The sequence below is a fragment of the Rhodofomes roseus genome (genome assembly GCF_022264815.1).
Source record: "Rhodofomes roseus strain CIRM-BRFM 1785 chromosome Unknown C8Q71scaffold_13, whole genome shotgun sequence".
Classification (NCBI taxonomy): Eukaryota; Fungi; Basidiomycota; class Agaricomycetes; order Polyporales; family Fomitopsidaceae; genus Rhodofomes; species Rhodofomes roseus.
Window position 1 is genome coordinate 636,867 of NW_025952969.1, and position 24,299 is coordinate 661,165.

Consider the following 24,299-nt stretch of genomic DNA (forward strand, 5'->3'; position numbering starts at 1 on the left):
ACATGCCCCTACCACGCGCGTGATTGACAAGGGGCGGCCCCCAATACGCCTTAGGTGTACTACTCCGAGCTTTAAATTAAGGGCTGCAAAATTGCAGCCGCGACAGCTGCTCGAACTCACCATTGACCGGCGGTGCGCGCAAGTACTAGCGTCATGTCTGGTGTGGACAGCACTGGCCGAATGGTCGGGATCGGATTCGCAAGCTTGAGGACCTGAGCGGTACGAGGAAGCGAGCCCAACCCGGAAGCATTGTTCCCCCGTAGTAGCGGTCTCGCAGGGGACGGGAGTTCGCTCTGCGAGGACCCGCACGGAGTGTGGGGAAGGCAAGGTGGGGACGCCGTGCGGTTCTCGGAGGCAAGGCTTGCCTTTTGCGGCGCGGCATTGCTTACGTCAGACCGACGCGATCCTCGTCGCGTCGACAGACCCGCCGCTGAGCTTGTTTGCCGACCTCGACCACCTCCTGCTGTCTCTCGCTCCCTCGGGCGGCCCACGCTTTCCGCGCATGCATATGCTGCAGTGGACGTCAGTGAATAACCATGTAACAAGCCTCATTCGCAACGTAGCAGGGCACGGCTCGTTGCATCTATCGAAAGCGCCTCCTGCGCGAAGACTATATTCTTGCCGCACCGGTATCGGATGGATGTCAGTTGCTGCATCTCAGCAATATACTCGCTGTGCGTCCTTAGCGTCCCATAATGCTCGCAAAACGCTGTGGTGTCAGCCTGTGCGTAGGAGTTTGGCATGGCTGCCCAGACTCAGCCGCCGCCCAACCGAACCGGACAGTGAACCCTCAGACGGTCTGGAGGAGGCTGCGAAGGTGGCGATCTTGGAGAAGGCTATGAAAGGACGACAGCCGACCGACCTCATGCTGAGATGTGAGTCCGCCCGCTGCCCTAGCTTCTCCTTGCCGGCTCACCTTCCTACTAGGCACTATCCTGGACGCTGATGGTGCGCGTCCTTCATGGCCTGGCCAATTGATATGTTTTATATGGGTCTTACGTGGCAGGCAATGTCAAGACCATTTCGGGTCAATTCAGAAGAGCCGACCTCTGTTCGGAGCATCGTTTGAACGTAAGCGACATCTCCGTGTCAGACTTGCATATGCCGCTAAGCTGTCAGGAGGCAGCCCCGTGATCTGAGAAAAATTGACTCGCGAATACCTAACCTTGTGCCCACAATATTGGTGCGAAAAGAGGTTATCCTTGTACGTCTTCACTGTTTCGCTGAATAGATCACCTTTGCACGTGTCTCATCGATTTCCCCAAGGTCAACATCCTGCACATTCGTGCCCTTGTCAAGGCAGACACCGTCGTTCTCTTCGATACCTATGGTTCGGCAGACTCCAGGCTTCACTCCGTGTTCCTCTATCACCTCGAGGTGCGTAGGACCGTCGCACGTTCGCGCCTTCATTCATAGAATTGTGTGTGTTTGTTCTCTAGCACAATCTCAAGACCAAGAGTCCGGGATTGCCTTATGAGTTTAGGTGGGCACCGCCGCGCTTTGCGGCCCGATGAATGGCAGCTTCTTACCAGGTCTAGTGGCGTCTTCGGATTCCCAGAGCACTCGATTCTATCCTTCTCTCCGTGCTGAGCGCCCTGGAGGCTGAAATGGTCTTCATTCGCAACCTCATCGGCGGTTTGCTAGCGGAGTTAGAGGACGACATTGATCATGATCGCTTCAAGCGGTTACTTCATTACTCTCGGCGCCTCGCCAGCTTCCAAAACCGCGCGAAACTGGTGAGTCTTCTTTCCCATGGTTCTCCGTGTGCGGACGGCAGGGCCAGGATCCAGCGTGCTCGGACCATGCTCCGGTGGTGCTGCGTTTGGCTTTAGAGTTCCGCGCCGTTGGCGGGTTTGGCTCCGGGTGTCGGTCATGAACGGGAATCTCGGACCACCTGCTTTCGCCCGATGGTTTGGACGTCTGTCTCGGACTCGCAAGCGTACACCCTGGCGCATGATGTCTAGAGCGCAGTCGGACCTCCGGCATGTGCCTTCCGTGCCGTGATGTCCGGCTAGCTTGCGAGGTCAACTGACGAGGGCCCACGTGCGATTAGGTGCAAGAGGCTCTCGAGGAAGTGCTGGAACAAGGTTTGTCCATACGCGCATATCATTTACGTTCTGCGAGTGATTTGCCATCCTGAAACCCCCAGACGAGGACTTAGCCGCGATGTACCTCACGGACAAAAAGAACGGCATACAGCGGAGGCTGAGCGATCATGAAGATCTTGAGGTACTGCTCGAATCGTTCTCTAAGCAAGTGGAGGAGATTGTGAACGAAGCGGAAAACATACAGGTTCGTCATGGCGCTTGCTGTCGTCATTGCCACGGCAGGAGGGCTCATTTCCTTCATCAGAGCAATGTGCAATCTACGCAAGAAATTGTTGAATTAGTATTAGACTCTAATCGTAATGAACTACTCGCACTGGATCTCAAGGTAAGGACTGGTGTGCTTCGTCATGGGCCTGTTACCAATACTACGCTAGATCTCAATATGGACTATGGGAATTGGAATGGGAACACTAGTAGCCGGTCTGTTCGGCATGAACGTACGGATTTTCCTGCATTTATACTCGTGAAGGTACTAACGATCTCGTCACACTATAGCTCAAGAGCACTCTCGAGGAAAACGAATACGCGTTCGGCATCTTGTCGATCGCCTCACTTCTCATAGCCTGCCTGTTCTCGTGGAACGGCCTACGTCGGTACGTATCTCTGCTGCGCGTCGTGAGTGACACACGCTCACGGCACGTTCTGTCTCAGACTCGCGAAAATCCGCAAGGTCGGGCTCGGCTCGAAGAACCGCAAGGTGTCCGAGCAGTTCTTGCTCCGAGAGTACTTACGTTCGAAAGGGGGTGAAGGCTGGTGATGATCACCACGATGTGCTGCTCTACGCGTAGCTGCGATACCGTTCCGTCATTGCATTGATCCACAATCCCATAGTAGATAGAAGGCATTAAGTTATATTGCTCCCCCTTCAATGCATCTCGGTCCCACTCATCATCACGCGACGGATGTGGTCAGCGCTTGCGCGACAGAGCTGTTTCTTGCGCCCCGGCGGAGCGCCCGTTTGACCGTTCACTTGCTTCAGGCTGTCCGGCTAGCGGAACTACGTACGCGTGATATTTCCTGATCAACAGCTGACAGACAAGTCCGTTCTGCATACACGAGCAGTTGGCAGGGTGAAGGGTTCCGCGCTTCACAGCGAGTGGGTATCGTTCGCCTCCTGCGCGTAGTCGAGCGCATCGTTCCACGACAAGGAACTCCACTTCTGCGGGTTTTCGCAGGCGTCGACGTAGTGCTTGACCGCGAGCGCCATTTGCTGCGCGCACCGCTCCGCAGACACTCTGCCCACCCCCGTCGCCAGCCCAGCCATCAGGACCTTCTTGATCCTAGTAGCCGCCTCACCCTCTGTAGCAGAACCACTCGCCCCCACAGAGGCATTGTGCTGGTCGAGCGCGACCAGCAGCGACCACATGCAATTGTATACGACCTCGCGGTTCCAGGTGACGGTCTCGGGGATGCGCATCGTGGGACAGAGCGCAATGTAGCCGCAGCCGTACTTGTTGTCCGCGCAGACGGTGCCCTTCAGCGGGACGAGCGTGCACGTCCCCGGCGGCGCGTAGCCCCGCCATTGCCGGTAGAGCACGGCCTGTGCGATCTCCGTGGGTGCCTCGAAACGCGCTGGGGGAGCGAGCTCTTTCGCGAGGTAGTAGTCGAAGCTGAGATGCGATCAGATCGTGGAGATCGTGCGTTGGGCTGCAGCGGAGCCTGAGGATGCGTACCTCCCGTCGAGACGGCCGTACGAGTTTGCGGGCGAGACGATGCAGTCGAACTGCTCCGCCGGGAAGGACAGGTCCTCGTTTGTGGAAAGAGTGATCGTGAATCGCCCCCGCGCCGCATCGGGGACATGCTGTGCGAACGCGCGCTGCCACGCTTTCACGAGGTCCTCCGAGATGTCGAACAGGACGAACTGAATGCCTTCCATACTAGTCAGAACAATAGGTTTAGATAAAGATGCAGGTGATAGTTTGGTCAGGTGGCGGCCCGCTGGTAGGTGCTTCAACTTGAAGATGAGGTCGCCACAGCCACTGTCAAGGACCTACACCCACAACACCAAACATGGAATGACAACGCCACCCCCAGATCCAACAGTGATGCCCCGGACTTCCTGCGTCGCGTAGCATAACCTTGACTCAGCGTACGTGTACCCGGTTGGAGACCGCGATAAGGAAACGTATCGCGATTTTGTAGCCTGTCGGCCGTTCTGGATGTTGAATCCGCTACAGGCTACCCAGGCTCGCCAGAATTTTCCCATAGCTGGGCCAAAATTAGCGCTTGCATGGGCAAACTGATGTCCGCACAAGTTTGCACACGGAGCCCATCAAAAAGCGAAGGAAAATAGGTGAGCAGACGGTATGCCTGATATCAATGAGACATCGAGAGTGTGGTCTGAATGGCAAAGAGGGTTGGGAGCGGATCCAGCGGAGGCAGAGCTGCGGGCACGTGCACAATGCGCGACGCGTTTGTGGCGCTCAGAGCCTTATGACACCCAAGCTTTTGTTTCTACTCTCGCACGTCTCCATTTGTCTGTGCATCTATAGCATATCAGTGTCCTTCTGCATCGAAAACAATCAGGTAAACACTTTTTTCACGGTCGAGGTCTTGTGCTCAAGCGACGTGTATAGCACGCTTGCTCCATTCCCGTCCAAGACGTATTGAAATACTTACTACCACCAAGGGTGTGTGGGATCAGTGACTGGTACCCTCGACGTCCATAGACTATGTATTTTTTGCTAAACAAAGCGAAGATGCTCTTATAACCTCGAGATCTGGGATAGCAGACTGCGCTTGGTATGCGCCGTCACCTTCCAAATAGGGTGTGTTGGCGTTCACTTTTGTGTTTCACATCGCACAACGACGCTTCCGCAGATACTGTCGATCGATCACACCTCGCATATAAAAGGACCCCCCACCCTCAGAAAGGATGTTGCCTCTTGCTCCCGACTTGCTCCATCACGAACCCACTGCTTGCTGCAGGCCATCAGAGCCGCGAAGCATATCGTATCTTATAAGCAATGTTCCAACCTGGTTCCACCAGTCCGGATAGCGACCCACAGGCATTGACAGGACTAGCTGCGCAGGCTGCGTCCCGGCTCCAACCTTTCCTGCCGCAGTCACCTGTTGGCCGAGACCATCTCAATACCTGTATTAATTCGCTGGGTTGTTGACAACAACATGGCCACCCTCCAATCCGACAAACTCATGCGCCAGCAGGTCGAAGAGTGCATCTCGACCCTCCAAGAAGATATTGTCGCCGCCTTTGAGGCACTCGACCCCGCCGTACCCAAATCCAAGCGCGACTATATGGACCGCCCCGTCGATCCTCCTGAGACGCGGGACGCGACGCGTTTTGCATGGCCACATGTAGGTTCAGGGCAGGTCGTTTCGCGCCCGAGCGTTTGAGCGGGCACAACAGCGTTTTGGAACCCCGAAACCGCCACGAAGATCAGTCCCCTTTGGTTTTGGGCGCGTTTTCTGGGTCCGTCAAATCTCAGCATGAGAGTCCGGAGTTGGTAACATTGTCGGAGTGTGCGGCCCGGCGTCTCGCAGCGTCTCACACGTGTGAGACGGGCGGTTCCTCGAAGGGCGTTCATGCGTCAGTGATTCGACAGCGAAGGATTTCCCTGGTGACCGCCACAAGGCCTGCGAGCGTTGGTTATCGGAGTCCACGAGCAGTTTGCCGCCATACATATCGCAGCCCATCTGGGCGCTGTGCAGGTCAGTCACTGCGGCCACCCTCCCCCCGCTCTGACCGATGCACCGCCATCCTCATCGCTGATTCCCAAGCTGACCCGTGCCCGCCATGCTAGCAGCATTACAGCACGGTGAGCGTCTCATCGCGCGGCAGACGCTCTCGCTCGTGCCCTCCAGTGCGCTCCCAGGGTCTGTGCTGTCCATAACCAGGCCCGACCCGACAAACACGAACACCGACTCGGGGTCGCCAACCTTGCCCTTGAGTACGTCGTTGATCTCGACCGGCAGCGGTGCGTCCTCTTCGTCTGGTGTGTCAGGCACGTCTTCATCTGTTCCATCTGCATCGTTTGGTCGTCCCACGACGTCGCCGCCCATTCCCATCCCATCTTCCTCCTCTACGCCCTCGTCGCCCCCAGGCTCATCGACGTCTACGCCCCCCGCTTCCTCTGCCTCCTCGTCCCTTCCTGGATCTTCTACGTCCTCGTACCCTGCGTCCTCGGTTCCCACGACCAGCAACGTCATGTCATCCACATCCGAGACCTCTTCCAGCGCGAGCACCTCCCCCACCAGCGTTGTCCTGGTCGGCTCACATGTCAAGACGGGTGCCGTCATCGGCGGTGTGATTGGTGGAGTTGTCTTCGTGCTCCTGGTCATCGCAGGGCTGCTCCTCTACTTGCGTATTCGGCGCCAGATACCCGGTCGCTCGCGCCGCCGCTCTATGGGCGAATTCGACTCGGGGCGACCGGCAGGCCAATACGCTGGTCTGTCCTCGCGGAACGGCACCTTTGAAGCCGTCGCCGTCCCCCCTCGATCGCATCAGCGGTCGGGCTCGCGTTCGTATCCCCAGGCCGACTCGTTGGGCATGATCGTCACCCCGACGACCAGCAGCGCAGGGCACGATACATCGCCATTCGATGAGGCGGTTGTCAAGGAGGGACAGAAGCCCCGTGCTGGACGCCGCCGATCAGAGTACATCGAGACCGTCCCGCCGCTCGATTACGCACCGCAGGCTACCGAGACCTCGCCGCGCCGTGCACGCAAGCCATCGAACGGATCGAGCACGCGGGCTGTCGCCCTCGCGAAGCTGAACACCAGCACCGCGAACAACAGTACGTCGACCACTGCCACGGCGTCGTCAAGACACTCTCGGCAGCGCTCGATGGATCGGAGTGCGTACGCGGGGGCGGGCAGCAGTATTCCGTCCACGCCGACCGCGGTGTCGCACACGCACACCCGGGGTACGCCCAGCAGCCCGACGAGCCCGGTCAGCCCGTACGCGGCCGAACCGATGAGTCGGAGCACGTCGACGAACGTCGGCGCGGTGCGCCGGAACCCGACGCGCAAGCCCGTCCCGTCGTACCATTCCAGCGCCTCCGCCGCGTCCACGGAGAAACGGCAGTCCACCTCGAGCACGCCCGCGCAGAGCCTCACGCCCGCGCACTCGCGCGAGGACCTGGACGGCCGCCGGTTCACCGCCCCGGACTTGAACCACAAGTCGAGCTTCGGCGACGCCCGCCCTGTACACTATCTCGTGCCGGACCTCCCTCCCTCCGCGCGCAAGTGAGGGCCGGTGTAAAATGTACCAGTAGCAGTGTGGTGCGTCTTGCCGAGTGTGCTGGTGATGGACCGGTGGACTGATCGTGCGCAGCAGTGTAGGTTGTCGCGCTTGCTTTTATCGTTATCCTTCGAATTTCGCAGCTTGCTTTGTTTTCGTTGCCAGGACGGTTTAGGAACACCTCTTCGCCTAATTCTCGCTGTGGCCTTCGGTGGCCATCAGCCCTTGCTGTCGTCGTACGTAGGTACCGACGCTGATCACCCTTTTCGTGCCGCTAGATGCCTACGCCTCCCCCGTCACCCCCAGCCCTTGCCCCTGCCGTCCTACGGCTATCTATGCATGTACCCATCTACAGCATCTAGTTGCTGATGTAGTTGCTTCTTCACGCCTTACGACTTGTTGTAATGACATACGAATCACCTACCCACTTCGACCGCAGACGCGCAGTACTGTGTATGGGCGCGGGGCGCGCCCACATTGGTGGAAGTGTATTCAGGTGAATGACATACGTCATTCGCAGCTCGCTCAGACAGATGCCGTCGTAGGGCGCATGTCATGCCAGGTAGATCCGCTGCTTCTCCCTGCTAATCACTCAACTTCTGCTGCAGATGTCAGCGCGAGGGCGCGGAGCTACGTCGATAGCGCACACGCTACGGGCGCATGTATCAGAACCTAGAGCCAAACGCGTTCTACTGACCGTTCTACTGCGACTATGCGCACAGCTGAGAGCATATTATATCATGTCTATAGATGTGAAATATTCTACGGGGAAGGTCTAGGCATCATGCATCGCTCCTGGAGGGCTCGCCCTGCGGCTGCGCCTGCTGTTGCTCCTCCTGCGCCGCCTTCATCTTCTGGCCCAGGATCTTCGCGCTGACCTGCATTGCGTGACAAGCGGTCAGCACACCACGGACAGAGAACGGCAGAGAGGTGACTGGGACGGACGTTGCGGATGTGCATCGCTGCGCGGTCGACGCCGTACTCCTTGCTCCGCTTGTAGTACACGAGGGCCTCTTCGAGCTGGCCGCCTGTAGGCGGGTTGTATGCGGTGAGGTGAGATAGCTGTCGGGTGCAGGAGCGACTCACAGGCTTCGAGGACTGCGGCGAGGTTGAAGGCGATCTCGGGGTCTTCAGGTTGGAGGGAGGCGGCGACGCTGGGTGGGTAGGGACGGTGAGCGGTGAACGGGGACGGATGGGGAGTAGGAAGAACGTACTGGAGGTGGTGCAAGGCGAGGTCGGGCCGGCTCACGGGAGAGATGATGTATGCGCTCGCGAGGTCTAGGGCGAGGCTCCCTCAGCTGGCTCTGGTCAGGCAAGGAAGGACCAGGACGTACTGGTGTGTGCGTCGGCGCTGGAGGGTTGGAGGGTTATCGACTCTTTCCACGCGGCGATGGCCTCATCGTATTCCTCTTGGACAGTCAGCTGTGATAGACATTGGAGGGGCGGATGAGGGACGTACTGAGGTGGTAGTGCGTGACGCCGAGGTTAAAGAGCGAGCTGGCGGTGCGCTTGATGTCGACGCTGCGCTGGTAGAGGGCCTGGTCGGATGTGGAGAACTGAGCGAAAACTTCAGACAGGGTAGTACTACGGGCGCACCTTGGCAGCCTGGACGTCACCCTCCTCGAGCTTTTGTGTGCCCTCCTCCAGGCACTGCAGAGCCTCTACCTCTCCCGGGTCTACGGTTGTTGACTGCTCCGTCGTTGAAGTCGCCCATCCTGCACACGCCACAGCTTTAGCAGTACGCTACAGGCGGATGTAGGTTGTACGTACGCCTCTGAGCGCACGCCCACCGAGTTGCCGCGTGCTTTTTGCTTGCCTGCGTGCTGCTTGCATTCGCGTTCGTGCGGGCTGCGTGCGTAGCAGACCTTTGGGTCAGAGATGAGTATGCCCGGACGGCTCCAACGTTTCTCGTGCAGCCCTTCGCTGCTGTCCGTAGGGCGAAGGACATGTTGTGGGTTATACGGTCACGATGGAGAGGCAGCTACGTACACATAAGACTCAGACTGTTCACATCCTCGTGTGTCTGACACGTGATCCCAATCACAGCGCGCCGCGACGCGCCCTCCTCCCCCTCCTCCTCCCGAGTCCCTGATCCTTCACCTCGTTCTCGACGTCCACTTTCCTGGCCCGTGCTGAAGCTCTTGCACCTCTGTGGACTCACTGCAACTGACCGCGACTCTGTAGTTCCCGACGGAACCCTCGATTGCTAAAATCTATGCCGAGCCACTCGCCATGGTCTTCGTGAGCGCGTCCGTCGACGTCTACCTCTTTACCGCCATCGCGGTCACTCTTCCTGTTCTCTTCTACCTACGCCAGAGAAACAGCGGCTCGCGACCAGAAGCGCCATACGAACCATACCTCATCATCCTTGTGGCCCTACACACCCTGTACATCTTGTACACCTTGATTCTCTGCTGGCCCTTCAACCTCTTCAGCCGACTCCATATACCGCTCAATGCATCTCCAGACACAATACGGAGCACGCTCGTGAGACGGGCTGGGCTGGATGTGGATGCACCACTTCCGAGGTCTTTGGAGGAGCTCTTGACCCGCCTCTCGGCGTTCGAGATGCGTACGCTCTATGTCAGGTTCTTGTTCCACTCCTACTCACGCTCAGGCTTCAATGCTGACTGACGAATGTACGTAGATTCGGGCAAGCCGTTCTGCAGGAATGTGAGCACTGCAAGACCTTCAACGACTACGCGCTCTTCGCATTGCCACGCGCGTTCTTGGAGTACGTGCGCGAAGTGGCTATCATTGGGATGCTCACCATCCGGGAGACCGGACGAGAGCGCTGGCGGACGTACGTCGTCGGCGCGCTGATTTGCGCCGCAGTGGCGGAGGCCTACTGGATCGCTACCGCCGCAATCGACGTGCCCGAAAACGGTCTGGACGTATTCATGGTACGTACACCTCGGCCATCCTTCCCTCGCTCCCCATTCATATTGCTTGCAGTGGCACGACATGCTTTGGGCCCTCCGGCAGCTCGTCTTCCTCGTGACGCCCCTCCTCACGCACTTCCTCCTCCCCTCCACACCCTCGTACGCCTCCAACCCCACCGCGCCCGCACACGCCGCGCAGCTCGCGCTCGAGCAGGCGTCCAGGCGCCTCGTAACTCTGCGTTACACCCGCGGTGCGGTCATGCGCGACCCGAGGATGCGCGCGGCCGCGGGCGATTGGTGGGAGCGCCAACGAGTGGAGGGCGAGTGGGCGAGGGAGGACGAGACCGTGCGGAGGGTCGCGGATAGGCTAGGGAAGGGCTTCGACGAGACAGGTGTAGAGGGAGAAGGGAGGATACGGAAGATCACAAGGGAGGCGGTGGCGAGTTTCAGGGCAGGGCTTGTCGCAGCGCAAGCAGAGCCGTCTTGATGTTCAGCGAATGTACTCACGGGACGGAAGGTGGGCAATTTACATGTATTGGCGTGGTAGACAGGGTCACAAGACAGTGCTAAGAAGATGTAGGAACTCACATATCCCAACGTCAGGCCGCATTTCGTCGCGTCTCCACGAGTCCGACTCGACGCATCCGCATCCTCGTCCCCGGGAGTCTGAATGGGACCCCTCATGGTCCTGGCCTCTGTTGCGGCTGAGAACTACCTTCTGCAGACCAACCTCGTCTCTCATAAGGCATGTACCCATGTCCCCGCGTCGAACCCGACGCCCCTCGAGATCCGCTGCTACCAGCCCCACGATACCCGCCGCCTCCATATCCTCGATACCCGTCGCCTCCATATCCTCGATACCCGTCGCCTCCATATCCTCGATACCCACCGCCCCCACCGCCTCCACGCCATCCTCCTCGCACTCCGTAACCTCTGCCCGCAGCCGGGAAGAACGCGTCGATCCGGGACTGCGGCTCCGGCGGGGGCTGCGCGTCGCGCAGGCGGTCAAGAATGGCGAGAACGTCCTCGCGCGTGTACTCAAGCGGCTGCTCGCTGGGTGGGAGGCTGAGGAAGCGGGTGTAGCCCTCGTGCGCCGAGGGCGGGCGGTATTGGGAAGAGAAGCGGGAGAGGATGGGGAGCGCTTCGGAGGGTGACTTGATTGTCGGGTGGTCTGTGCCTGCAAGGGGAGACTGAGGTCTAGGCGGCGAGAGGAGCAGAGAGAGGAGCTCACGTTCTTGGAGCCGTTGCGCGCATACCTGTATGTCGCGCAGCATGTGAGTCCCGAAGCAAGGGTATGCAGCGCAGCTCACCTCGTACGGCGTGTCAAGGACGAGGACCCACGCCTCCGTCCCTGGGAACTCGCGCGCGATGCTGATCCACGTCGCCCGCTGTCTATTACCTAGCATGAGCAACGTAGCACTGTACTTACCCTGCATCCGACTCTTCTCGCAGCAGCAGAGCGACTCACCGAGCGTCGAAGTTCGACCGGTCAATGCACACCGAGAGGCCCTCGTCCAGGCTCTCCCGGGCGAGTGCCTCTACGCGTTGTCTGTTGCCGAGGTCGTCCTGGTTGCATCGTCTGAAGCGAGGGACGTGTTTTTCCAACGCTTGGGCGAAAGTGGACTACCCAAAGACAAGGGATTCCATGAGAGCTCACATGAACCGACAGTGTCATACAGTGTACCTTCCCCGACCCAATAAGCCCGACCAGGATGAGGACCACTTTTACGTTGTCCGGGTTCATGACCTCTGTTTAGCCTTGGTGGTACAAGATGACAAAGTTCAATGGTGAGTACGACCGAGCCGCAGGGTATTTTCTGAGGAGTCTAGCAGGAAGACTGAAACGATGGAGTGCCGCTATAACGGCGGGCCAGAAGTCGTGAACAATCCCTCCGAGAGAACGCGAAAGGCAGCCTGCGATAATTCTTGCAATGGGGGACGGCTGATAAGCCAGACGGGCATCGAACTCAGCCTTGTCATTCTAAACTAACCAGCCGGAAAGGTATTGAAGGCTCAATGGTGTAGTGGTTATCACACCTGTCTTACACAATGGACACAGGTGGCCGCCGGTTCGATCCCGGCTTGAGTCAACTTTTTGCCCTCCGAGTCTCTTGTGTCAAATTCCAGAGGATACTTTCAGTAGGAACTCATCCGAGCGAAACGTCGAGATTCCTGATCGGAGATATCATGACTGCATGTCGTGAGCGTTGCAATGGGACCAGTATGGGACCATCTACCGCTTGCCGGTCTGTAACCCCTATCCACAGACTCAAGGTCGACGTTCATCCAACGCATTGGCGTGCGTAGTGAGTTGGTACGGTGCCGGTTGCTCTGCGAGTCGCACAAGGTATTTCCATGGCGAATCCGGCCACAAAAAATACACCAGTGTATTGGACGATCCAAGATTGAACACATTAAAGCCAGTACAGCTTGTCCGGTACCATGTAGCCACCCACCACCAAGCGCACCCGCAGTCCCACACGCAGAGTAGAGGATATTTGGGATCTCAATGGCTGCGCTGCCTCCGGCAGCCGGCCATTCTGCCGCAGCAGACCGTAGTCAAAACGCATATACACGACCAGCGAAGGATTCTTGTTGTGTAAAAGTGTGAGCGTCTTGTCAAGGTTTGACCAATCCAATGCTGGCAATGTTGTGTTATCAGGTGAAGTTGATAATTGTATGTCCAAGTGAAGGGCTCGCAGGCTGCTAGGGGTGCGAGAGAGGCACACCGGGAACGACGTTGGATAGGGATTGGATGTAGCTTCCATGTCCATGTCGTAGAACAGATGGACACGGAGTACTCTCAGGCGTGATTGCAGGGACAGATCCATCCTCGTGGACAATGCGGGAAATTCTGCTGCCTGAATTAGGTATACACAGAAATAGCAGTTTATAAGAGGTGCGTACCGTCAGAGCTCTTTGGTGCAATGCAGCGTATTTCGAGCTCCTCCAAGGTGCTCTCCGCGTCGCGGAGCATGTCCATGAGGGTATCAACGTCTTCCTCATGCCAGAAAGTCCACGACAACTTCTGCAAGGCACATCGGAAAGGCGGCTGCCTGAGTGCGCTTCGCAAGCGTGCCATCTCTCTGAACGTAGTAACACACAGATTCCTGATACAAATCAGTGATTCGTGGTCAACGTTCCTGTTCCATGGCAGAAGCGGGGGCCAGCGCGCAGGTCCCGGATGTTTAACGGACAAGTCGTGTAGCTGGAGTGAAGATGCCTGTGGAAATGCCGCGAGAAGCAGCACGAGATCGGAGAGCGAGTCGAATGCAACACACGACGAGACGTACAGTGTCTGCAGCCGTGGCAAGGTGAATAGTGACTGGAGCGGTAGGTCGGGGTACCCGCCGTCCAGTGCATCCCCGGTCCTTGCTGTCAGCACCTCCCACCATTGGACGTCGACGTCCCAAAGACACAGACAGTCAACGTTAGGCAACAACGAGAGCGTCTTCTCCAGGAGTGGCACGTCGGACGTGTTGGGGTATTCGAGGCGAGAGACGTGGACATGCAAGCAGACGTCCTTGAGCGAGACCTCGCACACGTACCGCGCTATGCCAGTGCCAGTTGACGAGGAAGCAAGTATGAGCTCCCGGAACTGTTCACAGCGGGCAGTGCCTTTCAGCATTATAGCGTGGAATAGATGCCTTCGAGTAGATGCCACCCATGCGCGCTGTGTCAGGCCGCATGCTCCGAGGGATGGACGATCGGACGATAGATTGTCGACGACGTGGTCCCACAGTTCGGGTGGGAGTGTCAATCGTAAAGGCCGTGCGTCCATCCGACTACGTAGGTGAGTAGTAATATAGGGCACTAATGCAATCTACGAACTGCTCGTGAGTGAAGTGGAGATGTGATAAAAAGCGGGGCTCACTTCAAGTTAATACCCTCGATTACAGTCTCGACACCACGGCACGTCTGCAGTCTCAAGCTCAACTGGCGTTCAGAGAGAGCGATTAGCGACGCAAGCTTGAAGCGGTTGGGCGACTGTAACACTACCCAAGAGTCAAAGCATGAAATGATGCTGATGGTGAGTGACGGATTCACTACACGTACCTCATGAGCTGTTGGAACGTGAGAACGTGAACAGAACTAGCTAAGGAGTAGCATGGACGTTCTAACCAAGTTGTAACGTAGCCTTGTCGGGCTCTGTGAGCTGCGTACGTACGGGCTCGACCGATGGGCGTCTGATAATCCGACCAACACGCAATCAATCGCGGACAATACATAGCCAGCGCTGGACTTATGGCATATGTATTCCACGAATGTTGCAATATTTAGGACCATCCGCTGATCATTGCTAGTCTGCTAAAAGTGTGGTGGACTTATTGCGGACCATGGCAATAGTCGGTGATCTGCGCACGCTGGTCTCGTACCCATCCGTGTGCCACCGCACGCCAGCTTCGACTCGAACCACTTGGCTACACCGCTCCATATTGATAAATACAACAGACCCGAAGGCTACTTTACCTCCTACGCCGCTTTGACCCCGCGTGTAGAGCTGGGCGAGTCCGTTGATCGTACAACTTGATGTCACCAGGAGGAGCTACAGAGCTACTGGCTGAGCGCACATAGGATGCTTTTGATTAGTTCACCGACGGTTTGTACAGACCAATCATCAGCGCTTCAGCGGCAGCTCGGGCTTGTTTACTCTCTCTGCCGACCGTGGGGTACCAAACCGAGGCGGTGTCCCACACGATCGGCTTGTTGATCAGCTCGAAGGTGCACTTTGACACGAGTACGCCCAACGTGACCCTTGCAAACGTTTCGTGAGCATTATGGAGGCGATATCAAGTACTCAAGAACGCACTAATCTCTATCTTGGAGAATTTGAAGCCACTGTACCAGTGGAATGTCAGTGTCACATGTATGACGAATGTTGCATGCAGGAGCGCTTGCCTCGTCATTCTGCGGCAAGTCAGCAAAGTTGCGTTGAGTGCTTGAGAGTGGCACACGCACATGTTCGAGTAACCTCCCGATATTCAAGCTATCAAGAGTCGGCGACTGTCGCGGGAAGGGGGAGAGCATGCGCTCCGACTTTTCAAGCACATCTTCACCCCACATCTTGCTCAGGTTGCAACCGGTGAACCCGACCAAGACTACCCACCTTCTCGAAACACTGGTAGCGACTGTCAGCAGCTGAAAGCTGCCAATGGTGAGCTGGCTTAGAGGCTTAGGCGCGAGATCGGATGCCCGCTTATCCTCTGGCTAGCCAATCGGAGGCCCCTATTCCCGCCCGTTGTGGGCCAGGAGAGCGTCGAGACGTGCATTGTGCACTTGTAATTATTTGACTTTGCAGATCAGTGTCACCGTGCTCATTCAGCCAGATAGAAATACACCACAAACTCTTGTGCATCCAGCTGTATGCTACATCACAAATGTCCAAGGGCACCGAACGAACGTCCAGAATGATAGTGGTGTCACAGTTTCGGCAATGGTGCTTTGACAATAGCTGCCATGGCCTCGTACTTCCCGTCCGTGTAGGGCATGTACCGGCCGTCCATGAACGGCTCCGCGCTGATAAACGTTCAATGAGCATCGGCACTCAGAGCTAGAATGTCAAGGGGCCACGTACGCAAGCGGGACGTGGATGTAACTCCGTAGATGCGTGAATGTATCGAACGTGTACTTGCCGTTCCATCTGCCGTCTGGTGAGGTCCCGGGCGAGGTCAGTATCGTAGTAGTCTCGTTGCAATAGAGACGTACAGCCTGAGTCTCGCTGGCCACCAAACGGCATCTCGTATACTGCAAAACGTCAGTTCTCTTGACGATTTGCGAAGGTTTGACGACAATACTGACCCGCTAACTGACTCGTCGTGTCGTTAATAACGAGTGTGCCGCTGTTTGTGCGTTCTAGAACTGCCGGCGCGTCAATACTCAGTCAATACAACAAGAAAGAAAAGGCACGTACACTGCTGCTTCACGTTTTCGCTATTCGTGAATAGATAGAGGACCAGCGGGACCGTCCTGATTTGCTGCACCGTTAGCTGCCACCTCGCACATCAATTGCGAATACGCACTGTGCATTCAGCAACCTAATCGTCTGTTCCATGTCGTCCACAGGCACCAGAGGCAAGATCGGCCCGAACAGCTCCCTGCGCGCCGCGCATCAGTTTCGTGACCAAATGCGGCACCGCCGCCGTATTCCATGCAAATCACTACGGTCACTCACTCTTCCATCAACGCATCGTCCGGCACCACGTTCTTCACGATCGTCGGCGCGATTCGCGCTTCGCCGTCATATCTGCCACCCCTGACAATCTCGCCCTTCGTGCGACTGAGCAGCGCGCGCAGGCGGGCGTGGTGCGACGGGTTCACGATCTTACCCCAGCGCGCGGACTCGTGAAAGGGTCCGTCTGGCCAGAAGGCGTCGTAGTGCTTGAGCAGCGCGGCGATGAACGCGTCTTGCTTTGAGCGAGGGACATAGACGTGGTCGGGGGACACGCAGAGCTAGAGGGTAGGGTTAAGTCCGGATTCTTTCCGCTTCATTGCGTTGGAAACAGCAATGGAGACGTACCTGCCCGCTGTTCTGCCCCTTGCCGTGCAGCACGCGCTTGGCCGCCAGGTCCAGGTCCGCGTCGTCCGCAATCACGACGGGCGACTTGCCGCCGAGCTCGAGCGTCACAGGCGTGGCGTGTTTTGCCGCCGAGGCCGCAACGATGCGTCCCGTTCTACCACTGCCCGTGAAGAGGATATGGTCCCACCGGAGTTCGAGGAGATGCGTGGTCTCGGGCACGGCGCCGTTCAGGATTGAATACGAGTCGGGGTCAAGGTACCGCGCGCAAAGCTCCTCCATGAGCTTCGAGGAGGCGGGCGCCAGCTCTGAGGGTTTGACTACACAGGTGCATCCGGCGGCTATGGCGCCTAAGAGGGGTCCGAGATTGAGGATGTACGGATAATTCCATGGTCTAACAGGCACGGAGATTGGCAATGCAGCGCTAGACGGAGACACCCAACACTCACCCGATCACCAAGACCACTCCGTGCGGAACCTTATACACCGTCGCATCCCAGCCCTTCTTGAAGTCCTCCACGACCTCCACCTTCTCCGGGCGCGCCCACTGCTCGACGTTGTCAATGGCGTACCTAACTCCGGCGATCACGCCGTTCAGCTCGCCGACCGTCTCCAGCTTCGGCTTGCCGAGGTCCTCGCCCACCGCCGCCTCGAGGGCGGATAGGTTCTCCTGCACAAGCCTCCCGAGCTGGTGGAGCTGCCTTCGACGGTAGTCAAATGGTCGAGTCTTCCCAGCGCGGAAGGTCTTCTGCAACCTTTCGTAGACCTGCGCTACAGTCAACTTCGAGTCCGCAACTTCGCCGGCGTGTTGAGCAACGCTTACCTCACTGATCTCGTCGAGGGTGTGGTATCGCAGCTCTGTAAACGACATGCTGACCACAGATGTTCTCGTGGATGGTAAGGCCGCCTCTCATATATCCGCTGACCAATGTTGTCTTGTGGCGCGGAAGCAAGCCATTGGAAAAAATACACCGGCAGAATTAGGATTGGTGGTGTGGTGGGAATTCTCAGAGACTTACGGCGATGTAACGGTGTCGATCGTCAAACGGCAGCGAGGATCCAGGTGAACAGTAGTTATGGCAATGGTCGTTGGCAGGTCTTTTGGGGTCGACTTGCTGCGGCTGCTCTTCCACGTCTCTGCCTCCAAGCCCCTAAACTCAGCGATGGTCTTGGCGATTGGGTCCTTCAGCGTCGAACAAGCAGTCACAACTGGCCAGCAGCATAGTCAGAATACAGGTGAAATATCGACGAGCAAAAGGGAGGGGGGAAGCGTCACAGTTGACAGCAACTTGCGCGGAGTAATCACACATCTACAGAAGGTCCGACACAGCAAGAACACGGATATCTTGAAACAAGATCTATGTACGTTCCGGCCCCGAACTTAATTGGAAGCGAGCCAATTCTCAGGAGCTGTACACAGTAAGTACGCTGTACAGTGCGCTTCTAACGTATTCTCCGTTGCAATCCAGCAATGGGGTTCTGTCTGCAAGTCACCGCGGTCGGCGTCGGCGGCTCAGCGCTCAACTTCGACCATTTCAAGACGTTCAGTTCACGTTAATTCACAAAAATATGGTTCAGTCCGGGCTCGAACCGGGGACCTCCTGTGAACACCAATGTGAGACAGATGTGATAACCAACTACACCACTGAACCGATAGAAGTGTTAATGGCACAACAAATCATCACAGTGTTGCTTTTCTAAATGTCACTCAGGCTGCCGTAACAGCACTTGTCGTCTTCTACTTATCGGCAACGGAGGCAACGTTTGAATTTCACTGTTCTAGACACTTGTCAATGAGCCTCATGTACCGTTACCCGCTAGTCCGAGGATGAAGGTCTCGCGCCACACGCTCAGCCACATCGCGTCTCCGGATATTCCACGGCGCTGTCTAGCTCAATTCTTGCGCAATTGGTTCATAAGGCCCCTTTATTTGTTCCAGGCATCAACATCAGCATAGTGAAGATGTCACCGAGGCGATACACACACAAGAACGCGCGCGAGGCCAATTCCAGAGTCGGAGGCCGTAAGCGCTCGTGCCAGCTGGTGGCGCGGCACACGGCGTTCGAACGAGACGTGTATTGGGAGTTTGAGGCGATCCTGGTGGAACATTCGGATGTTACGAGCTGTGGTCTGCTGCGGTGGTGGTAGAGGTGAGCGGGGTGATATCAAGATTGGGCTTGGCCTACGAGACTGTACTGCATGTGCCTTTGTAGATCATCACAGAAGCTACCGGACCTAGGGAAGTTGGAAGAGGTGGTACTTACCAGTAGGGCATCCGTAGTAGGGTATGTACACAATGAAAAGTGTGGCCTCAATTTAGCTCGATGCGTGCCTTCTCTTCTGTCCACTACTAGTACTAATACCACTTTGGCTGCGGGTGTTGTCACCGAACAAAATATATTCCATATCCTACTAATAAAATGTTATAGAAGCACGGGCTGCCTACTGTACTGAGTACTGTACCCACGACAAGAGTCCCCAAAATTTGAGAGCACATTGCCAAACCGTGTCCATGAAATGTACTCTGTTGGAAGCATCGAACGCTGTGTGCCGCGCCGCCAGCTGGCACGAGCGCTTACGGCCTCCGACTCCGTAATTGGCCTCGCGCGCGTTCTTGTGTGTGTATCGCCTCGGTGACATCTTCACTATGCTGGTGTTGATGCCTGGAACGGATAAAGGGGCCTTATGAACCAATTGCGCAAGAATTGAGCTAGACAGCGCCGTGGAATATCCGGAGACGCGATGTGGCTGAGGCGCGTGGCGCGAGACCTTCATCCTCGGACTACACCGCCATTTTTCTCGGATGTGGCAATGCCCCGGGAATTTCGGGCGACGCCGAGCCGATTGTTCAGAGGTAGCTCACATTTCCATCGCATCGGTGTCGGGTCAGCGCACTCATCTCATCGCGCTCCAAGAATGAGGTCTTCCGCAGGCCCTGCTCACGTCGTCATGCTCCGACGCATTGCCTGACCATGTCACGGGAGAGAACATCTGACGTATGCCCACGGCAGCATGGGCAGACCTGAAAATGTAGAGGTATAATGGATATCTGTTTCGGGTCTTCATAGCACCACAGGATCTGGGCAGCGGTAGCAGACAGTGAGTAGGAACAAGCAGCAATTTGTACTTCATTGATCATTTTGATACTACGATGCTTCCTCCATATCTACATCCGAGTCGTTATCATTGACCAGGCGATCAACGGGCTCGCCGTTACTATCAGCTGTATGTCCTGTCAGTCACGATGATGCAGGGACAACGAGGTACACGAATTGGGACAACTACGAACCTGTAACTCTTGGCCCTTCCTTTTCGGGTGCACAATGCGCGGTCGCAGCGTCAGCGCGAGCACGAGCCTCCTTGTTACGTGCCCGGGTTTCAGCAGCTTTTGCTGCCGCTTGTTTACGCCGAAGTGTGCCGGTTAGGTGTAGGCCACGGGCAATTTGGCTGTGCTTAGCCTGACGGTACGCGCGAGCGATGTAGTACTTCGGTTCGGTGAGGTTTCGCGGCAACGTCTCACGAATAAGGTCGCCATTGTGCAACGCGTGCATGTTGAGTAAGTAGCGTGGCTTATCCGTGTGCTTCACAGCGGAGCGAGTACGGGCAGTGACAAGTCGTTCCTGGATAATCGCCTCTGGTGCTGTTGCGGAACAGCCGCACACGCGGCAGTCGTGTTGCGCATTGAATATGAACAAGACATCCTAACATAATATATGAACGGCCTTATGCAGTTCTGGAGTGTTGAGGAACTCACCTTCGGTGCGACTAAGCAAACCGGCCCGTCATGCGGAGTGAGAACTGGCATATTGAGATATTCATCACATTTATCAGCGATGTCGAAAGGCTTAATGATGGCGACTGCTTCTCCGCCGTCAATGGGAGATAAAATCTTGGAAATACGACCAGCCATGACGCTGGAATGCTGTAACGCAACGCGAGTTTTCAGCGTCTCAGGCTGTGGCAGCCGTACTGATAAGGTCGGCTCAACTTACGGTCATAGCCTGAGCGTCACGTCCCACCGCGGCCGCCCTATCCTGACTGGCTTTGAAGAAAACCCACGATTCCGGCTTGCATACGTCTGTGGATTGTGATATGAGGTACTTACAGTGCTGCCACTGTGTCCCTGAATTTGTGGCAGCAGCTGAGGCCGGCGGGGCATGAGAAATGCTGGATGGTGGTGGCTGAACTTCGCCCAATGATTGTGTTGCATCTGCCCAACTCGAAGGACACCGCTTCGCTTGCGCCTCAAGCCTAACTGAACCTGCGGAATCGATTAAGTAACGAAATCTAGATCATATCCATATCTGGCTCACCTTCTGGGAGAGATACGTGTTCGACCCATCCGAGACGATGCTGAAGGGTGACGTTCTCTTTAAAGAATGCCCGGACACTGTCACCAGCACGTATGTACTCTCCTGTGGAGTTGCGCCACCAGCCACCGCTAACCTGATGCTTGAAACGTTCCATGTCAGCGAGAGTGACTGCAATGTCACGGCTTGGGGCTTGATGGTTGGAAAGAATGCTACAGAAGCGGAAGATAGCGTTCCAGCACTCGAAGATCTCCGTAGAGTAGAGGATAGCGGGGCCGAAGCGTCTGATGTTCGCAATGAGATGAGTCAGAACGTGTAGTTTGTTCTTCGTCAAGATCCGGTTTGGGTCAATGATTGCCCAGATGTCGAGCACATTTGCAATGAGAATCTCCAGGTCAGCCTTATTGAACGCGACATAGAAGGCAATTGTGGGTCAGCCTGAGACTTAGAACACCGTGTGAAATCATATCAGGTGCTCACAGTGTATTGGTCCATATCACGGATCTTACTGAACCACAACGCCGCACCAAGTTCACCGGTAGCCTTCCAGAGGTCGCGTATGATGTCGGGGCATAGGCCACCATACAGATGGAAAGCGCCAACCTGCTGTAACGCTTTGAAATGTTTCCCGACAAGAGAATTCTTGTATTTGAGTAGATAATCGGCTCGAATGGGCGGTAACGATAAGCCGTCCACCGAAGATCCGCGTAGCCGGGTAGCAAAGAGTTCGTCATTTCGTTTGTCCCAGGGCGAGCTCGTCGTGTGCCAGAGATACTTGTCTTGACCAAGCAGAAAGGTATGCAAGATCTCACATGGGGTATCTAGATGAATCTCGACACCAGGGAGACCGAGGAGGATATTATAGTGGTCGCCGGGTCGCAGAGCATGTCGATCCGCTTCAAAAGCATGAAACAAGATATGGCGGTGAGTAATACTCATCAGTACCAAGGAATGGGAGGGAACGTACGCGAATCCAGTGGAAGGCTGTCATAATGGTGTGAGGGTTGCTGGACCAGCCATTCGTGCAGCTCGTGTTGGATCTCATTCATGATTGTCGCCTTCATATCCTGCTTCGCCTGCGGATCACGGCTGACGCGCCGGTCTTTCAGTCGGGGATCCATCGTCGTCTTGGACGTGATACGTTCTTGCTGCATTGCACGCGCCTTCTTGATCAAGATGTCAATCCAGTATTGTGCGGTCTTGTCTTTGACGCCGGTGTGCGATTGCATGAGATCGATCGTGTCTTGAACACCGAGGCCTGCTATCCAGAGTTGCGACTTGATCTCGTTGACAGTGTATTCTGCTGAGCGTAGGCGTCCCGGCTTCAGCACCGAGGCAAGACAAAATAAGCAACTGAGTCAATAATGCTGCCGTCAATATAGGAATTCGGACTTACCTGGAAGAACGTCTCATATTGCTCCTCTTGTTCTCGCTCTTCGGCGGTACCTCCGATTCTGCAGGCGCGACAAGGTTTGTTCCCGTTCCCACCAATGTGTGAAGTATGCTCTGACTGCTGAGGGTTATCGGCCGGGAAGACGTGAGGAATGAGCCGGAACAAGACTTCTTCATGGAGCGCGCAATCATATGCCGTGTGCCATTGGTCGGGACCTCTGTGGAATCAACTTCCCACTCAGTACGTGTGCCGTCTACATGCACTGAGTGCTCACGTGTCCTTTGCAAGTATTTCTAGCTGCTCAGAGGACGAAGCGTGTTGTGAGGTCGAACAGAATCGAACAAAATACTCTTGCTTGAGCTTGTCATGCGGTAAGTTGATGTTTGCCATGTAGACGTTCGTATGCGCGTTGTATTGCTTAGACTTGTTGCCTGACACATCATCGCTCCAGCTCATCAGCCGTACGGTATAAGCCGGGCGCTGCGCTGCAATTGCCCGGACTGGGTGCTGGTTCTTTGCCACCCATGATGGTGCAGAGTCTGGGTGTGGATTCAAAGACGGTCTGTTAGCATCAAAGTGCGTCGATGTTCATGCACACTCTCACCGTTAATTCTGATCTCAGTCTCCCTTTCTATATCAATAACGTTGTCCTGCAGCTCCTTCGCTTCGACCCGGATTAGCACATGATCGCGAACAACGAAAATACCAGTCTGTGATGGTCGTTTCAGTGATTCCAGATCCGGAAATGTAGCATCAGAGGGCTTACTGCAGCATAGTGCACTACAAGATAACCATCAAGACAGTCAACATCTCTGTCCTGAACGAACCGAACGGGTATGACAAAGCGTCCATCGCGCAGGCGTGCAAGCTCTCTGATGTAGAAATGACGACGTGGTGCGTTCTCCTTGTCCATCCACATCAGTTGACCGCGATCTAATGCCTTCTCATCCAACTCCAGACATTTCTCGCCATCGTAGAACTCCGAGATCGGTATGCCAACTCGTGGGAGAAATGACATGTGCGGCCGCACCAATGGGTTAGCAAAATCCTACAGGGTTATCAGTTCCGATCCACAGACCCGCATTATTTGCTGTTTGAAGATTCGACTTACAAGACGAGTTGTCTCAGATGGGCAATTCGCGTAGAAGTGGTTGTTTTGGGCTGATACGTGGTGCGTAGTCTGAATGTTCATTTCCTTTGTCAAGCGAGCCTGCTGTGCACGCAGGTGTGCAAATGTCGGGACATTCAACGCGCCACATTCCTTCAACGCCCATATGAAAACCTTCATGTGGTCGTCAGAAAGCCTCAGCCGTGGTAAGTTATCGAGTAAATCGAGTATAAACATCTGATTTGCCATGACATGTGTTGTCAGCTTCAGATCGTGTGAATACTACTCGGAGACTCACTGTCTTTGACGTATATGGGTGCCATTGCGGGTCATTGTGCACATGTTCGTAGCCTGGCAGCGGCATCTCGAACGTGTTCTCGTCATCCTCTGGGTTATCGGCAAGGCCTGGTGATGACGGAGTGAAGGTGAGCTTTCCTCATGGCTGGAACAAAACGTACGAACCTGCAAGGTGTAACTCGGCTACAGCATCTGCGATTGTCGGCCTCGCTTCCTCTTCATCCATGACTGACTCGGACTCAGTGATCCCAGCCACTCTCGCACCCCAATCGCCGTGTTCAACAAAGGCATTGCCCAGAAGGTTCCCGACCTCCCTGCGGATGCGTGCACGGGTGTCTTCCTCCGGTGTTGCACCCGCAGACAAGTGAATTTCATGGCCAGCGTCGTCCACAAATCCATGATCACTGTTGTCGTGTACGTGATCCAACGGATTGTACCGAGGTGAGCCATCATTGCTGTCTGATCCTCCGTGAACCTCGTGCGCGCT

At 56.0% G+C, this 24,299-nt stretch overlaps 11 protein-coding genes and 2 non-coding genes across 13 annotated transcripts; 6 read left to right on the forward strand and 7 right to left on the reverse strand.

Annotated features, from left to right (window-relative positions):
* Positions 1-394: 394 nt before the first annotated feature.
* On the forward strand, positions 395-2,953 carry C8Q71DRAFT_765220 (cora-domain-containing protein). Its single transcript, XM_047924115.1, has 13 exons — positions 395-875; positions 928-948; positions 1,007-1,071; positions 1,127-1,204; positions 1,267-1,377; positions 1,440-1,483; positions 1,559-1,736; positions 2,054-2,087; positions 2,150-2,292; positions 2,353-2,433; positions 2,483-2,545; positions 2,604-2,701; positions 2,760-2,953. The coding sequence occupies exons 1-13, from the start codon at positions 503-505 to the stop codon at positions 2,863-2,865; spliced, it is 1,395 nt and encodes a 464-aa protein (XP_047777760.1). The 5' UTR covers positions 395-502; the 3' UTR covers positions 2,866-2,953.
* Positions 2,954-4,447, reverse strand: C8Q71DRAFT_765228 (macro domain-like protein). The gene is made up of 2 exons (XM_047924116.1): positions 3,782-4,447; positions 2,954-3,718 (listed from the first exon to the last, which is right to left on the reverse strand). The coding sequence occupies exons 1-2, from the start codon at positions 3,982-3,984 to the stop codon at positions 3,196-3,198; spliced, it is 726 nt and encodes a 241-aa protein (XP_047777761.1). The 5' UTR covers positions 3,985-4,447; the 3' UTR covers positions 2,954-3,195.
* A 731-nt stretch (positions 4,448-5,178) lies between these two features.
* C8Q71DRAFT_765231 (uncharacterized protein) lies at positions 5,179-5,606 on the forward strand. Its single transcript, XM_047924117.1, has one exon. It carries the CDS (start codon positions 5,235-5,237, stop codon positions 5,460-5,462), a length of 228 nt encoding a protein of 75 aa, XP_047777762.1. The 5' UTR covers positions 5,179-5,234; the 3' UTR covers positions 5,463-5,606.
* On the forward strand, positions 5,535-7,792 carry C8Q71DRAFT_765236 (uncharacterized protein). Its single transcript, XM_047924118.1, has 2 exons — positions 5,535-6,043; positions 6,170-7,792. The coding sequence occupies exons 1-2, from the start codon at positions 5,863-5,865 to the stop codon at positions 7,315-7,317; spliced, it is 1,329 nt and encodes a 442-aa protein (XP_047777763.1). The 5' UTR covers positions 5,535-5,862; the 3' UTR covers positions 7,318-7,792.
* A 134-nt stretch (positions 7,793-7,926) lies between these two features.
* Positions 7,927-9,287, reverse strand: C8Q71DRAFT_765242 (uncharacterized protein). The gene is made up of 8 exons (XM_047924119.1): positions 9,079-9,287; positions 8,905-9,023; positions 8,768-8,846; positions 8,643-8,717; positions 8,523-8,586; positions 8,395-8,462; positions 8,254-8,336; positions 7,927-8,186 (listed from the first exon to the last, which is right to left on the reverse strand). Exons 1-8 carry the CDS (start codon positions 9,254-9,256, stop codon positions 8,091-8,093), a joined length of 762 nt encoding a protein of 253 aa, XP_047777764.1. The 5' UTR covers positions 9,257-9,287; the 3' UTR covers positions 7,927-8,090.
* Positions 9,288-9,324: 37 nt separating this feature from the next.
* On the forward strand, positions 9,325-10,739 carry C8Q71DRAFT_837178 (uncharacterized protein). Its single transcript, XM_047926462.1, has 3 exons — positions 9,325-9,896; positions 9,956-10,211; positions 10,264-10,739. The coding sequence occupies exons 1-3, from the start codon at positions 9,541-9,543 to the stop codon at positions 10,675-10,677; spliced, it is 1,026 nt and encodes a 341-aa protein (XP_047777765.1). The 5' UTR covers positions 9,325-9,540; the 3' UTR covers positions 10,678-10,739.
* Position 10,740: 1 nt separating this feature from the next.
* C8Q71DRAFT_765245 (P-loop containing nucleoside triphosphate hydrolase protein) lies at positions 10,741-12,120 on the reverse strand. The gene is made up of 5 exons (XM_047924120.1): positions 11,875-12,120; positions 11,659-11,813; positions 11,501-11,582; positions 11,422-11,446; positions 10,741-11,367 (listed from the first exon to the last, which is right to left on the reverse strand). The coding sequence occupies exons 1-5, from the start codon at positions 11,932-11,934 to the stop codon at positions 10,871-10,873; spliced, it is 819 nt and encodes a 272-aa protein (XP_047777766.1). The 5' UTR covers positions 11,935-12,120; the 3' UTR covers positions 10,741-10,870.
* An 80-nt stretch (positions 12,121-12,200) lies between these two features.
* Positions 12,201-12,280, forward strand: C8Q71DRAFT_t90. Its single transcript has one exon. It is a non-coding gene; the product is annotated as a tRNA-Val (tRNA).
* Positions 12,281-12,537: 257 nt separating this feature from the next.
* C8Q71DRAFT_765252 (uncharacterized protein) lies at positions 12,538-14,137 on the reverse strand. Its single transcript, XM_047924121.1, has 3 exons — positions 14,100-14,137; positions 13,098-14,001; positions 12,538-13,044 (listed from the first exon to the last, which is right to left on the reverse strand). The coding sequence occupies exons 2-3, from the start codon at positions 13,969-13,971 to the stop codon at positions 12,605-12,607; spliced, it is 1,314 nt and encodes a 437-aa protein (XP_047777767.1). The 5' UTR covers positions 13,972-14,001; positions 14,100-14,137; the 3' UTR covers positions 12,538-12,604.
* A 1,333-nt stretch (positions 14,138-15,470) lies between these two features.
* C8Q71DRAFT_765266 (Aldehyde/histidinol dehydrogenase) lies at positions 15,471-18,053 on the reverse strand. The gene is made up of 10 exons (XM_047924122.1): positions 17,528-18,053; positions 17,154-17,470; positions 16,708-17,098; positions 16,363-16,640; positions 16,211-16,285; positions 16,102-16,157; positions 15,990-16,049; positions 15,897-15,935; positions 15,766-15,838; positions 15,471-15,707 (listed from the first exon to the last, which is right to left on the reverse strand). The coding sequence occupies exons 1-10, from the start codon at positions 17,573-17,575 to the stop codon at positions 15,611-15,613; spliced, it is 1,434 nt and encodes a 477-aa protein (XP_047777768.1). The 5' UTR covers positions 17,576-18,053; the 3' UTR covers positions 15,471-15,610.
* C8Q71DRAFT_724657 (uncharacterized protein) lies at positions 17,781-18,852 on the forward strand (the record flags this gene model as incomplete). Its single annotated transcript, XM_047921644.1, has 3 exons — positions 17,781-18,066; positions 18,174-18,257; positions 18,644-18,852. The coding sequence occupies 3 exons, from the start codon at positions 17,781-17,783 to the stop codon at positions 18,850-18,852; spliced, it is 579 nt and encodes a 192-aa protein (XP_047777769.1).
* Positions 18,275-18,356, reverse strand: C8Q71DRAFT_t94. Its single transcript has one exon. It is a non-coding gene; the product is annotated as a tRNA-Val (tRNA).
* Positions 18,853-20,054: 1,202 nt separating the features above from the next.
* On the reverse strand, positions 20,055-23,760 carry C8Q71DRAFT_870860 (uncharacterized protein; the record flags this gene model as incomplete). The annotated part of the gene is made up of 11 exons (XM_047928330.1): positions 23,519-23,760; positions 23,174-23,455; positions 23,006-23,117; positions 22,682-22,946; positions 22,411-22,624; positions 21,982-22,336; positions 21,495-21,910; positions 21,018-21,414; positions 20,724-20,965; positions 20,459-20,626; positions 20,055-20,405 (listed from the first exon to the last, which is right to left on the reverse strand). Coding segments are annotated over exons 1-11 (3,036 nt in total), but the record flags the coding sequence as incomplete, so codon positions are not given.
* Between the last annotated feature and the right edge of the window lie 539 nt (positions 23,761-24,299).

What these genes read in the sequence shown, in the direction of transcription:
- C8Q71DRAFT_765220 (XM_047924115.1), top strand. Translation starts at nt 503, where the DNA reads ATGCATATGCTGCAGTGGACGTCAGTGAATAACCATGTAACAAGCCTC. An exon ending in GTTCGGAGCATCGTTTGAAC is followed by an intron (nt 1,072 to 1,126) that starts GTAAGCGACATC and finishes GTCAGGAGGCAG; the next exon opens with CCCCGTGATCTGAGAAAAAT. An exon ending in TACTCGCACTGGATCTCAAG is followed by an intron (nt 2,434 to 2,482) that starts GTAAGGACTGGT and finishes ATACTACGCTAG; the next exon opens with ATCTCAATATGGACTATGGG.
- C8Q71DRAFT_765228 (XM_047924116.1), bottom strand. Translation starts at nt 3,984, where the DNA reads ATGGAAGGCATTCAGTTCGTCCTGTTCGACATCTCGGAGGACCTCGTG. An exon ending in TACGGCCGTCTCGACGGGAG is followed by an intron (nt 3,719 to 3,781) that starts GTACGCATCCTC and finishes ATCGCATCTCAG; the next exon opens with CTTCGACTACTACCTCGCGA.
- C8Q71DRAFT_765231 (XM_047924117.1), top strand. Translation starts at nt 5,235, where the DNA reads ATGGCCACCCTCCAATCCGACAAACTCATGCGCCAGCAGGTCGAAGAG.
- C8Q71DRAFT_765236 (XM_047924118.1), top strand. Translation starts at nt 5,863, where the DNA reads ATGCTAGCAGCATTACAGCACGGTGAGCGTCTCATCGCGCGGCAGACG. An exon ending in GTTGATCTCGACCGGCAGCG is followed by an intron (nt 6,044 to 6,169) that starts GTGCGTCCTCTT and finishes CGTCGCCCCCAG; the next exon opens with GCTCATCGACGTCTACGCCC.
- C8Q71DRAFT_765242 (XM_047924119.1), bottom strand. Translation starts at nt 9,256, where the DNA reads ATGTCCTTCGCCCTACGGACAGCAGCGAAGGGCTGCACGAGAAACGTT. An exon ending in CAGCGCCGACGCACACACCA is followed by an intron (nt 8,587 to 8,642) that starts GTACGTCCTGGT and finishes GCCTCGCCCTAG; the next exon opens with ACCTCGCGAGCGCATACATC. An exon ending in CTCGCCTTGCACCACCTCCA is followed by an intron (nt 8,463 to 8,522) that starts GTACGTTCTTCC and finishes CTACCCACCCAG; the next exon opens with CGTCGCCGCCTCCCTCCAAC.
- C8Q71DRAFT_837178 (XM_047926462.1), top strand. Translation starts at nt 9,541, where the DNA reads ATGGTCTTCGTGAGCGCGTCCGTCGACGTCTACCTCTTTACCGCCATC. An exon ending in ATGCGTACGCTCTATGTCAG is followed by an intron (nt 9,897 to 9,955) that starts GTTCTTGTTCCA and finishes GAATGTACGTAG; the next exon opens with ATTCGGGCAAGCCGTTCTGC. An exon ending in ACGGTCTGGACGTATTCATG is followed by an intron (nt 10,212 to 10,263) that starts GTACGTACACCT and finishes TATTGCTTGCAG; the next exon opens with TGGCACGACATGCTTTGGGC.
- C8Q71DRAFT_765245 (XM_047924120.1), bottom strand. Translation starts at nt 11,934, where the DNA reads ATGAACCCGGACAACGTAAAAGTGGTCCTCATCCTGGTCGGGCTTATT. An exon ending in GGCTTATTGGGTCGGGGAAG is followed by an intron (nt 11,814 to 11,874) that starts GTACACTGTATG and finishes GTCTTTGGGTAG; the next exon opens with TCCACTTTCGCCCAAGCGTT. An exon ending in CGGTCGAACTTCGACGCTCG is followed by an intron (nt 11,583 to 11,658) that starts GTGAGTCGCTCT and finishes GCTAGGTAATAG; the next exon opens with ACAGCGGGCGACGTGGATCA.
- C8Q71DRAFT_765252 (XM_047924121.1), bottom strand. Translation starts at nt 13,971, where the DNA reads ATGGACGCACGGCCTTTACGATTGACACTCCCACCCGAACTGTGGGAC. An exon ending in TGCACCAAAGAGCTCTGACG is followed by an intron (nt 13,045 to 13,097) that starts GTACGCACCTCT and finishes TTCAGGCAGCAG; the next exon opens with AATTTCCCGCATTGTCCACG.
- C8Q71DRAFT_765266 (XM_047924122.1), bottom strand. Translation starts at nt 17,575, where the DNA reads ATGTCGTTTACAGAGCTGCGATACCACACCCTCGACGAGATCAGTGAG. An exon ending in CCCTCGACGAGATCAGTGAG is followed by an intron (nt 17,471 to 17,527) that starts GTAAGCGTTGCT and finishes ACTGTAGCGCAG; the next exon opens with GTCTACGAAAGGTTGCAGAA. An exon ending in ATTAGGTTGCTGAATGCACA is followed by an intron (nt 16,158 to 16,210) that starts GTGCGTATTCGC and finishes GCAGCAAATCAG; the next exon opens with GACGGTCCCGCTGGTCCTCT.